At 43.6% G+C, this 13,000-nt stretch overlaps 1 protein-coding gene across 3 annotated transcripts in view; it reads left to right on the top strand.

The window, feature by feature from the left end:
- Window positions 1-13,000, top strand: part of FNIP1 (folliculin interacting protein 1) — a 63,345-nt gene that overhangs the window by 19,354 nt on the left and 30,991 nt on the right. For all 3 annotated transcript variants that reach the window (XM_050312555.1, XM_050312553.1, XM_050312554.1), the window contains exon 2: window positions 6,587-6,713. In XM_050312555.1, the coding sequence (XP_050168512.1) occupies window positions 6,587-6,713 (127 nt within the window). The remainder of the gene's footprint in view (window positions 1-6,586; window positions 6,714-13,000) is intronic.

Here is a 13,000-nt window from a genome sequence, read left to right as displayed (position 1 = left end):
ATTTTGATTTTTTTTGAAAGCTTATTTTCCCTACGATGAAAATATTTCTTTTCCAGAGATATGAATATTTTCATATATTTTACAGACTTAATTTTTTTAATTAGTTTTTATTATAATTTCATGCTAAATGGCACGAATGATTTTTTTCCCTGAATTGATTCTGTCTGTTGTAATTTTGCAAAGGGAAGTGCAGTCTGCTTGAATAATGTAAAGCATTGTGTTCAGTGCTAGTGAATTTAACTGAAATGAGCTGTCTCGCTTGTGTATGGTTTTAATTAAAACAGGTATTTCAAAAGAGCACGGAGCTTGTGTGTGTATGTGCAAATATTTGCATGCATATGTTTGACTAAATCAGCTAAAAGCTGAGCAGGTGATCCTTAAAATGACGTAAGTGAGGTAGTCCGGAAAATATTTTATGAAATTGCTAATACTGATTGTAAATTCTGAAGCTGTGTGAATTGCAAAGTTACTCAACATGCTACACATTTTTAAAAAACCTTCCCACCAACTTATTTTCAATATCACACTCCAGATTATGATTAATGCATTGGCTAGGCTGCACCTAACCTGTAAATATTATGTCTTTTTGCTTGTGAAAAGGCATCTGGCTCATGTATTAGACTTTAGAGTATAAATTAGGTATCTTAATGAGAGTCAAGTGACTTGGTAGAAGGGAGAAAAAAATGAAAACAAACTAAAGTCCGCTTCATACACAGTTGAAGACCTGGCCATAGCCAAGGAGCTTGGAAGGCAGTCCAGGTCAGGTTTATTATGCTGCCTGTGGAATACCTGGCTGGTGCACTCTGTGCCTGGTGTACACTGTGTGCTTAGGATAAGCAGCACAAGTTTCCTGGAGCTCAAGAAGTGCAGCTATTCCAGGTGAGGATTGCTAAGCTGGTAATGCCTGAGGCAGACTTAGGGATGGAGCAGGGAGCTGACCTGCTGTGCTGCCGTGCCTGTGGACAGGTCACCCTCCTTCAGGAAAGGAAGAGGGGAGCGCTGGGGTGTCATTTATGTCACAGAAACATCGTTCCCATGTGATAACGCTGAAACGTGTCCCCGCTGGGAGCAGTCAAGGCTGGCTGTCCCTGGGGTGATCCAGAATGTGTCTGCTCTTCCAGGCTACCCAGAACACGGGTCCTGTGACTTGTGTGGAAGCCTGGCCGAGGTCATGGTGGCAAAGGGCAGCGTCACCCGAGTGCTGGGCGAGCTCCTTCGCAATCCACCCTCGAGGGCTCCTCCCTGGCCCTGCCGAGGCACAATCGCTGGTTTTCTGTGCAGAATCAGCAAGTGTTCACCACCAGTCACTCAGCCCTGACGTGACCTCAGCTCTCATAAAGACAGTTATCTTGCAAAATTTTTGCTAAGTGAAGGCCCCGTGGTTTCTCTGCTCTAGGGATCTTCTTCCTCCTCACAGCCTTGTGGTTGTGTTATGTCACCAGCACTTATACCCTCTCCAGGTATCCTGTATAATGGAATCTCTCTCTTAAAATGCCAACTTTGCAAATTGGTGGTGCTGCCTGGATCATCCTTGTCATATGAATCCTGAGAAAGTTCTTTTGTGTTTCAGGTGTTATTGCTGAAAAAAAATAAATAACCTGCCCATACCTCTAAAAAAAGATGGTCTTCAAAGGTGGAAGCTTTATTAACATGCAGTACAGTTCTGTTTTCATTGCTTCCAGATTATCTGTGCTCTTTCAGAATGGTCTGTGCAGCTGTTTTTGTACGATAATGGTCACATAATAAGTGAATTATTTAAATGCAATAGGAAGGTATTAAAATATGTACAATATCCTCTCCAGGTATCCTGTATACTTGACTTTTTTTGTATCTTCTCAAAGCCAAAGGAAAGAAAATCCAGTAACAGAGAATAGAAATCTGCAGAGGAGTTTGGGCAGGAGAAAGGAGTTCCTTGTTGGAAAAGGCATCTCAGTCAGGAGTGAGAGGAGTATGATATGGTGGTTGGACTAGGCAAGGACCATTTTTGTTCTGCACCTGATCACCCTTCCCTACAACAAAGCAACTGCAGGATCCTAAATACTACTGGGCTGTGTAGGTGCAGCTGAGCACGCGTTGGTGGGGATGTCCATCTCCATGGAGCGTGGAGACGGATCTGCATCCGACATCCCAGGGCACCCCGCGGAACAGCCCTGCGTTTACAGCAGCTCTTCAGGACAGGCACGGGCTCTGTCAGGTGCTTGTGTGGAAGCTGGCTGGGTCTGAGCACCACTGCAACACCGGTAATACCTGGAGAGTCACCTGCAGGAGCTGGAGATAAGCCTGGAGTCCCTGTGCCTCTGCTCTGATGCTCATCCCGCAGGAGCCTGCGAGGGGAGCGCGGGGCAAGGTGGACCCGCCGGCTGCTCTGCCTGGCTGTTCTGTCACCCTCTAAAAAGGTGCTAACATGAAAACCACGCAGAACAGATAAGCTGGCATAAACTATAAATATCATTTGCGTAGATGCATTTAAAAATAGTTCCAAGTGATTCATCACCAGGCAATTTTTATAACTATGGGTAACATGATGTAGGAAAACAATAGTTTGATAGTTTCAACTTACTTTTTCAATGTTTAGTCACGTTCTGGTTTTGAGCAACTTTACTTTTTAGAAAACTCTTTTACAGTTCCTACCTGCTTAATACCTTGACCAGCTTGCCTCAGTTGCTTTCCTTTATGACTTCTAAAATATCTGTGTTTATTAAAAAGTATTTGATACTATCTAAGCTGTGTTAATATAAAATAGTTTTAAAACTAAAGTCTCAGGCAGAAGAAAAAGTAATACTAAACTAAAGCTTTCACGTAATGAAGAAGCACTGTTTGTATTGAAGGTGGGAATGAGGAGGAAGGGATGAACTTGCATTCAATTACAGGGGAAGATCCTGTATTTTGATTGATGGAGGGGCAATGAAGGATTTCTGTGTCTTGTTGTTTCATCTATTAAAACTTGCCCAGAGTGAAATAATACCAATTTACAGTCATTCAATTCTTGCTGAGAAGTGTCAATAGCGGTAGTAAACTCCAGGAATTGGATACACAGAAAAATCCATCCTTGGAGAACATTTGGAATTCTGGATTGCCATGAATCTCACAGTACAGGTGTCAGGAAGTACGTCATGGATCTGGAAATGTCAGCTCCAGGTAATATTTCTAGTCATTGAAGGTAAAAAAGGCAGGAAAACAAAAAGAGGTGAAAGAGCTGAACAACAGTAGGGCTTAAGTGTGAACATACATTAAAATATCATTTTTCAGGCCTTGGTTTTGTTATCATTAGTTTCTAATAATTTCATCTTTAATCATGTGGAAGTTTTCCATTCTGTCCCAAATAATTCCTTCCCTTTGCACTTTGTACTTGCAATAGCATCAGTGCAAGGGTGTTGGACTCCAGAAATCCCCTCCAACCTTGACCAGTCTGTCACAGTGTGAGATCTGGGTTTGTGTCATTTGTTTCTGAGACATCTGATACAGCATTTACACATCAGCGGATTTCTACCCCATACAGGTATTTCTGGACATGTCATTCTAGAAGAATCCCCACGTGTAGTGGAGATCTCTCAGGAGCAGTGTCGTGCTCAGAAGGAATTTGGCTTTTGTTTTTCCCCCCCTCCACGAACTCACAGCACTGTGTGGAAAACATCTTTCCACTGGTGAAAGATATCTGGGTTTTTCTTGATGGTGGTTTTTGTTCTGGATTTGTTTTTGTGTTTTCCTTTAAATCTAATCATTTTCAAGGAAAAATCAAAGAGTGGCAGATAGGTCATGCAGGAGAAAGTTCTCATTAAGAGTGTCATTTCCAGAGAAATGGAGAGATGGAGACTCACCTTTCATTAACACTGCCAGAACATTTGATTCCACGTCTCCTGGTTTTCCTGTAAGAATCTCAAGAAAACATCAGTTAAATGTCAAAGTTAGTTTCCATTTATAAACAGAACTAATTATATTCAGAAGATCTAGGTCAGTTTTCATCTGCCTGAAGAGGAGCGCTGGAGTGCTGCCCTGGTGTATTTGTTTTGAGAACGCGCCCTGCCTATTGCACGCAGGAATTTCTCCGGTTCTGGGGATAATCTAGCCAGATATCAAGCTTAACGGTATTTTAAACCTGCTAACAACAGAAGCAAAGCTACTCTGTGTCCTGCTTCCCCCTCGCCGGTGGGGGCGAGTCGGAGGTGCCAGGCTGCCTCTGTTTACTGTCTGTCTAAATGAACTTTCCCCCAGCTCTCTGAAAGGCCCTTCTGGTTTGGGAAGTGGCCTGCTATTGCCAGGGAATGTTTTTGCAAGGCTGAAATGTGCTTAAGGATGCTATTATGTAACAGAGATAACGCTTCTTTGGAATTGTCACAAATTATGATGGATAATAGCTACTAAATGCTTGTCTAGAGAAAGTTAAAATGTCATGTGAAGAAGCTGAGAAGTAAACAAGCTCTTGTTACCTTGATCAGATATGTTTCTGAATACACCAAGAGTTTTATATTTAGCTTTCTCTCCTCTTAGTGTGTAATCTGCTCTTGGAGCTTTTTATAAGTAGACTTTCCTAAGATCTGGAACAGCTACTGCCCTTCTTTGCCAGTAATTTCAAAGTCAAATATCAAAAGTACTAGGTAATGGAAGACATGCTTTTGTCTGAGTGTGAAGGAAATTCAGATGCATTGCAAGGGTGGAGCAAGCGATAGCACCTTTTTGGCAAGCAGTTCCTTGTTATTGTCACACACTGTTTCTTTGTAGGAACCACAGTGGCCTATCTGGAAAAAAAATTAGTTTCTAGACTTCCCCTGATTTCATTTAAATATATGGAGGCTGTTCTTCCAGTAAGCCAGTTTATCCAGAGGTTCTCCTCACCTCTAGCCAAAGTCACACTCTTACCAGTTACCATCCCCCAGCATTAGTGCCTTTAAGCCTCTCAGTTGGTAACCCCCAGACATGTATAAACCCAGGGATTTGGGTTTCTTTTGTTTTCGGAAATGCGAGATGGGGCTCATTAGCAGAGACCTCCCATAAATGTAGGCTGGGTTTTGGTACAGAATTTGCTCAGTTGGGTGTCTGCTCTTCATTGTGGGCATGTCCCTCTGCTGAGGACACTTGGCTTTAGGTGCCCAAACGAGAAGGTGCATGGCTCTTTGACCCCAAATCTAGACATCAAGTTATTTCAGCTTCAGGTTTCTCAAGGTTTTTTCTTGTAACAAGTTGATTTTGTCATTTGTTGCACACAGGCTTTTCTGCAGCTTCTGTTTTTCTCTCCTGTTGCTAAATGGTGGGGCTGGGCAGATTAGGAAATGGATTTCCTCTCTCAGGAGACTGAATAACTGTATGTCTTGAGGCTTAGTTTCACCCCACTGGACTACACTGGTTGTAAAGACTTTGTACCTATACTGGGCAGTCCTAAAAGCTTCTGATAGGCAGTGATGACTTTGGTGATCAAATTGATTTTCTGCTGTCATAGGAGTTGCAGGGTCATAATTCATCATGGGTGTATTGGTCACATAAGGCGTGGGTGTAGAGGAGGAAACCTCTTGGGTGCTGAGTTAGAGGGAAAAATTCCCTGTTGTCTTGGAGTCCAGCATGCCAGGTTTGCCTTAATCCATATTATGGGTGTCTTTGCTGAAATAAATGTACAGCTGCTTCTTGTAAATTGGGAGCCTGTATGCTTCAGTAATGGCTGGAAAGTTCCAGCGCCTTGTTTATGGCTTCTTGGGGTTCCATGCTGCTGCTGCATGCCTAAAAGCCAAGGATAAGGAAGCTAGAATTTCACTTGATCTAGGAAGTGGCTTGTAAACTAGCTGAAAGATGATTCCTGGTGGTTTCATGGACAGAGCAGGTGTCTAGTTTCCTATCTTCCAAGAACAGAGAAGGTATCAGTGAAAATGGATTCCCAAGCCAATGGGCAACAATGCTTGGTGGGCTTTAAAGTGATGGCTGGCTTCTTAAAATGGAAACTTAAGATGAGGGCTACAAAGCACCCTGAAAGGCAAGACGATGCAGTGATTCTCGAGGCTGAGCCCTGTGAGTTCTCCCTTTGCAGAGCTCCTCTGGAGCAGTGGCACTAGGGAGGGCAGAGGCTCAGGAAAGCTCCTTCTCTTGGCACTGAATGCAGAACCAGTTTGGGAATAGGTGTGTCAGGACTGCTGTGTGTGGTTTGCTGACCATGGCCTGGAGTCACGGTGGCTTAAGTGGAGAGGACTAGGTGCTTGAGGTCCCTTCAACCCAAACCATCCTGTGATTATTATTCTTGGTGGTTTTTCGGTCTTCAAACACAGAAGCTGAGTTCTTCTATGACTTTGATTTTAAATAGCTGGAACTTGAGGAAAACACATCACAAGACAGAGCACAAGATCTATTAATGCTGCAAAGATCATTTTGTGTGGTTGTAGTGGATTGGTGGAGTTTATGACAGTGTAATTTGGCACGTGTAGGGGAAAGAAAAAAAAACAAAAGGCTTCGTTCTGGCCGCGGCATCAAAGGGTTTGATGAAATGGCATTGCATTTGCTTGACTTTCTGTTTTAATCAAGTTGTATATACAGATAATGTAGGAATAACAGTGTAATAAAGAATTGTGGTAATTGATCCTTCTGCTCTTTTCTTCTTTAATTACAGCTGGCCTTTGCCGGAGTTTGACCCAAGTCAGATCCGACTGATCGTGTATCAGGACTGCGAGAGAAGGGGACGGAATGTATTGTTTGACTCCAGCGCTAAAAGGAAAATAGAGGATGTTTCAGTGTCGGTGAGTATTGTGCTGATTTACATGTTTGTAGTCTGTATTTTTTCAGATGACCAGGTTGATAAAGCACGTGTTCTGTTTTATTCACGTTAACATTTAAATGTTGGTTATATGCAGGGCTATATTTAAATGCCTGTTAAGTTGCAAATTATTCAGGCTTCAGTAGTTTCACTCTTACCAGCTTTAAGTACTATAGTGATCTCTTTATTCTGGGGCTCATCTACTTTCTGCTCTTTCAGTGAGGAGGATTCCTTCCTTCCTGGGGCTGCAGCAGGCAATGCTGGGGGTTAAGGCAGGGCAGGAACTGGCATTTATGGACCTGCTTTTGTACTGTGGTGGGGTCTGCATTCATAACCAGAAGGTCCTCCCAGTCCTGTGTCCTCTTGTGTCCTGTTTGTTTAGCTTTTGCCAATTGTTGTTTGTATGCTTTGCTGACAGTTTTTTTCCCCACAAAGTTACTTGAAAACTTTCCTCTGTTTTTCGTTTTGGCATGGTTTGCATGGTAATCTATTAATTGAAACTGTAATGGATGCGGTCAGATGAGGATACTTCCTTCTAAGGGCCCTGGCCAGAAGATTAATTTCTAGCCACAGTGCTATTGTAAGTGGTGGTGTGAGGTTGGACAACTTATTTCGCTGCTTTGAACTTCCTTTTTACCATCTCTGAAAGCATCCACAAACCATTTAAGCTCTGCAAGCAGAAAGCACGGTGTAAACTGAAATTTATGATTCCAGTTGCTTTTACCTGGAGGACCTACTGAGGTCCTTCTGTAAGCAGGAGTACACAAAATAGGTTTTCCTTTGGCTGTTGGAATATAGCCAGAAGATTGTTCATCCGGCTTTGCAGACTCTCCCAGCCTGTTGCTGAGGGCTGCCAGCCTGATGCTCCTCACCCTGGTCCTGGGTGCTGCCTGTGTCCAGTACCCAAACCTCTGAAGTCACTTGGTGTCTTATCAGGCACAAACTTCGAGGCTTCTCCATCGCTTACTCCAGTGCTTTTATAGCCGTGAATCAATTTCCTAGTTCTTATAGAGAATTTTTGAAGCAAAGCAGGTTTCACAAATGTTGGGAAAAAAATGCATCTTTCTTTTTAATTTAAACTTTTTAGAATGGTTTCATTAGTTCCTGTTCTTTCAGGTGTTCTTGCCGGGAAAACAGGTTTTTAAAGACAAAAGATCTTTACTAATGGTTTATTGGTATGAATTGCTGGCTGTGCTTCTCACTATTACCTCATTAGTTATAAAGCATTATTTCATTAATAAAAAAGATGTCCAGTGTAAATCCTCTTGCTGTATTTAAGTTAATTTCTTGAAAGCCTAAAGCCTCCTTAAGAGAGTTGTGAATTTGCACACTGAACTTGCAAACTTCACTGTTTTGGGTTATTTCAGGAGTTCATTGACTGTGGCAGCTCAACAACAAGAGGATAAATGGCTGATAATGGAGCTGATATGGTTCCATATTAATCTCTCCTTTCTTTTTCTATGCTAAGGGGGAGGGAGACAGCTGTAGTCACCATCTCTGTGAAATGAGTACTTGAGACTGGTGCAGGAAAACTGTTCCCAGGGCACTTGCAATATCCAGAATTCATCTCTAGGAACTTGATATATTTCTTTTTTTTTTCATAATATTAGGAGACTCTGAAAGAGGGTATATTGAAACCTTTGCTTGCTACAGTACCTGCCTTCTGCAGCACTTAGAAAATGTCATGTCAGGCAAAACTTCTGGTAAAACAAAACTTTGCAGGTAAAAACGTGCAGGAGAGTCCTCGGCTGGGCTTGCCGTGAGCTCAGCACAGGCCCGTGCAGTCAGCAGGACGTACTGGCCATTTTCAAGGAATTGCATTGTTTATTTTTCTCCCTCTTTATCATGATTTTCCTACCAAAGACACACCCTGCCTGTACAAAGCCAGATCTTGGCTCTAAGCACATTCCAAGGCACCCTTGCCCTTTTGCAGCCAGCTGTGTGTGGGCTGGGCACTCTCCCTTCTGAAAGGGTGTCTGTTCAGCACCCCACAAGAACCAGTGCTTTCTGCATCTCTTCCCCCGACATTTCCTAACAGGATTTATACCTCTGGATTTACAAATGACACTGAGGGTGGGCAGGAGATCTGCTAAAGTGCCTGTCAGTGCCCAACCTCTTCTGGTTGAAGGCTCATCAGTCTAATGTGGAGAATCAAGAGGGTTTCAGTTTGCTTTGTGTTGCTGTGCACTTCAGTTCCCATTTTCTGTTGTCATGAGACATGAAAGCAATTATAATTTAAGAGTTGTATGCCTCTGCAGCAAGGTGAGATATGTTTGGTCTGTTTTATGTGTCTAATCTCTACATATGTCGAGAGCTACGTACAGTGGAGCACGGTTGAACATGGCTCAGGCATTTGAATTCTGTTAAGGGAAGATAGGGTTGTAAAATTTAAGGAGCATCAGAGCAAACCTTTCCAGACTCAGATGTTTCAAGAAATAAAACAGTAAGCTCTGACTTTTTGATGAGTGAAAACTGCTGAATTTGTGCTCACACGAAGCTGGGCTCTAATTAGTTAAGCATTACTAGGTTCGTCTTATCCATGAGGGAAATGTGACTATAACATAAATAAGGACTCTGTGTTTTCACTGGATATTAAATCAGCCTCTTCATGTCTTCAGTAAAGCTAAATATTAGGTAATCAAGACTTTGGGGAGGGTGTTGCCCAGCGGGACACTGAAGGCAGCTCGGAGTTTGAAGCAAGGCCATTAAAGTATCTGAATTGCTCAGGAGAAGTTGTGTTTTGCCCAGGTTTTGCTAGAGTTAAACTTGGCCAGGGAAGCTGAGCAGCAGTCTGGTGACTTGGAGGGCTGGCAGCTCTTCCCAGCGCCGGGAATGTTGGCCCGGGGCTGTGCCAGGCGTTTCCACCGAGGCCAGGCAGAGATCCACCCCGGGCAGCTGTGGCCACTTGGCATGGGGGAGGCAGAGAGATCCCCTTTGTGAGTCCTCTACCTTTTTTGGTGCTGAGCAGGAGAGGTCCTTCCCCAGCTTTCCAGGGGATGGGCCATTGATCAGCCGGGCTCTGGAAGCAGAGGGGAAAGGCTGTGCCTCCCTAGCATCAGAAAATTGGGTACCTCCCATATCTGAGTTCTTCCAGGCTATCCCAGAAGAGAGTGTCTGCCTTTCCAGCCCTGTGGCACCAGGTCATGAGCAAAGGGATCAGAACAGGCATTTGGACATGGAATGTACCAGGGCAGTGTGGGGTACAAGAAGCAGACATTACTGATGCCTTTATACACAGCCTCAGTCCCCACCCAAGCATCACATCCCTTGGATTTTGGGGTATCAAAGTACTCCTACGGGCAAGCTCATGGGTTTGGGACACTGTCTCCTCTAGAGAGTTATTTCTTTTGTTCCTCATGCCAGTAAGTGTTTCGTTTCTAGTGACACTGTATTACTTGATTTGCAGGTGATAGTGTTACACCCTGTGACTGGTTTCTGCTCGAAGAGTCATTTCTGTGCGTGTCTGCTCCTGTCCTCCAACACCTCCTCTCCTGCTGTCCTGTCCCCCCTGCCAGCCCCTGCAGGTGCCCGGGGGGTCTCACACACGTACCCCGTGGGCTGGACCGGGTTCCCAAGGCAGGAGCTGTGGGCACAGGTGTGCTCCTCTGGAGCTGTGGGACCAGGCAAGACAAGGAATCAGAGAAGGGCAGTGACTTGTTGCCAGCACCCAGAGGCAGGAGGGGATTTTCAGAAGGAGCATTTGTTTCGTTTTTTTGAAGAAATGAAAGCGTGACCTGGGATGCAGAATTTGAGACCTAGAGGTGCAGTAATGAGCTTGGGTTTGGGGAGTGGAAAGTTCGCTTTTTCCATGTAACCTAGTTGTCTTTATATTCAGGATAATTTCACTGAAAGGTCACATGATATTTGATCTCCTACAGCAGCAATTTCTTTTACTCCAAATGTCATATTTATCCCAAAGTAGAGAAGTGGCATGCTGGTTGAAACAAGCCAGGATTAGCCACGTGCTCTAATATACTTCAGCACTGGATAAATGTTGAACAGCAAATTGCTTTGAGGGATTAGTAATTGGATAGTGAGCCTTTTGCTTTTAGGTGAGTTGTGTGAAATGGAGACTCTGGACTCTGTCTGGCTCTCAGGACAGGTTTCCACTGAGCCAGGCTGAGCAGATGGATAAAGCTGTAAGCACAGAGATCAAGTCCCACCTTCTTAGCTCTGCTTATTCTCTCTAAACAGAAATGGAAAAATACTAGTGGAGTGGGGGAGCACGGGGTTGTCTCGACTTTTTTCAGTGACCTCTGAGTAACAGAGGAACTTGACAACCCTGGAAGTAAAGGGAGATTGTAGCACTTGACAGCTGCATTTTAAGAAAGATACCTGAATTTTTACAGCTGCACTGAAGGGGAGAGATGAATGCCTGTTCAGGTTACTCCCATGTCCTAGGTGGATGCATACATTTAATTGCACATTCAGACTAACAGATATTAATAAAGCAAAAGACTTAATTTATCTGTTTTGGAATAATTTTTCAGCTTTGCTGGAAATCCTGTTCTGGAAATGAGGTACAGAGCTCTTGAAGAGTAGCAACTTAGCTTGGAAATACAGATTTCTCTATCACTGCCACCACAATGGTATTTGAGCTCCTGCTGTTCAGAGAGGTAGAAAAGAGTAAAGCATACGATGACATTTCTCTTTCCTCCTGTCACTCACAGCCCTAACACACCTACACACAGTCTGATTGAGTTCAACACACCAGGCTCCTTTCAGCTTTCTTATTATCCCCAAACCAAAACCTGCCCAGCAGAAATCCAGCACTGGACGTGTTTTTTCCACTTATTGAGGAGATTATTGACCTTGTAGCAAAGAGTCAAAGGTCTTTGCTGACAGATGTGGAGAAAAGAGACTCCAGAAGAACTGAGGAAGAAAACTCCTTTGTAGCCCGTCATACTATAAAGACATTTTACTCCAAGTTATCTTCAGAACTACCTGATAGGTCTCCAAGACTTTCAGCAAACGATGACCTCTAATGTCAGAACTGGGACTGCCAGGAGTCTCTGGAGCTGGGTGGTATCTGCAGTGAGCTGGCAGGGAGAGAACAAAGAGCGTGGCCCCAGCAGGGAGAGCAGTGTGGCAGCCAGGAGCCACGGCATCCTTCCAGCAGATGTTCTGCTCTCCAGCAAAACAGGGCCTTCCAGAGCACTCTGGCAGCACCTTGCCTGGGGAGCTCGTTTGATGCAACTCTGTCTAATTGGAAAGAAAATTCACAACTTTGAAACTTTCCCTCGTACAGTTCTTAAATAATTAGGTTACCTTTGTATTTTTGGAAACCTGGCTTGAATGTCTTTGGACTATTATATTGGAATGCAGGTAATCCCACTCCTTTGATGCATAATATCTTGAGATTTGTAGCATCTAAAATTTCATTGGCATTTGCAGTCAGAAATTGCAGAGGAGAGAGTCACTGCAGGTACTTGATCTCATTGTTAACAAGTTCTTCTTAAGCATATGCTAAGTTTGTAAGAGAGCAAACACCAAAATTCATCCGTGATCTGCATTTTAGGAGGGATTTACTGTTCACAAGGTTCTGAAAAGTGGTGGCTGAAAGACCATGACCTCCTTTAAAGACTCCTTGCAGGAGTTTTGGTTCATTAAACTCCACTGCAAAGACCAAACAGCCATTTTGCTGGTTTGCTATTTAAATTAGGCAACTGTTACTTCAAGTTACCAGACTCCCCAGTGGATCTGGGGAAAGCTGCTGTGCAGAAAAATGCAGTGATAATGAGAATAAATGATTTTAAAGTAATTAATTTGCAAAGTTAGCCTATTCTTTTTAATGGACAGAATGTTTATTCTCTTGTAAAGCCAGTGAATTCATTTCTTCATTCTCAAGGAAGCTTAGTTCTAATTGTAACTTTTTAGAAGGAACTTTCAACATCTGATGGAAAATGCAAGCTGAAATGTGGTTTGCCTGCAAAAGCTGCTGTAACCCTGTGGATTGTATGTGGTTTTATCACATGATGCTTGCCTAGCCTAGGACATTGTTGTTTGTGTCAGAGATAAAATGCAATTCTAGTTCACGAGTTCCTACTGAAGTCATATGATGATCATTCACATGTTCCAGCCATTGTGCACTGTGCTCAGGCCACAGATCCTCACCAGCCATTAGCAAATCCACTATTGCAGGAGTTCAGCAGCTCCCCAGGATGTCGTAAGGAGAGGATATTACAGTGTGTCAGGAAGGCACAGGGCTCGGTGGGCAGTGACTGCTCCTCTCCCTCTGCCACCCAGTTACTGATTCCTCTGCACATTTTT

The sequence above is a fragment of the Myiozetetes cayanensis genome, unplaced genomic scaffold (assembly GCF_022539395.1).
Source record: "Myiozetetes cayanensis isolate MyiCay16 unplaced genomic scaffold, myiCay2020 scf17, whole genome shotgun sequence".
Classification (NCBI taxonomy): domain Eukaryota; kingdom Metazoa; phylum Chordata; class Aves; order Passeriformes; family Tyrannidae; genus Myiozetetes; species Myiozetetes cayanensis.
Note: the sequence above shows the minus strand (reverse complement) of the source record. Positions and strands in the feature narration are given on the sequence as shown.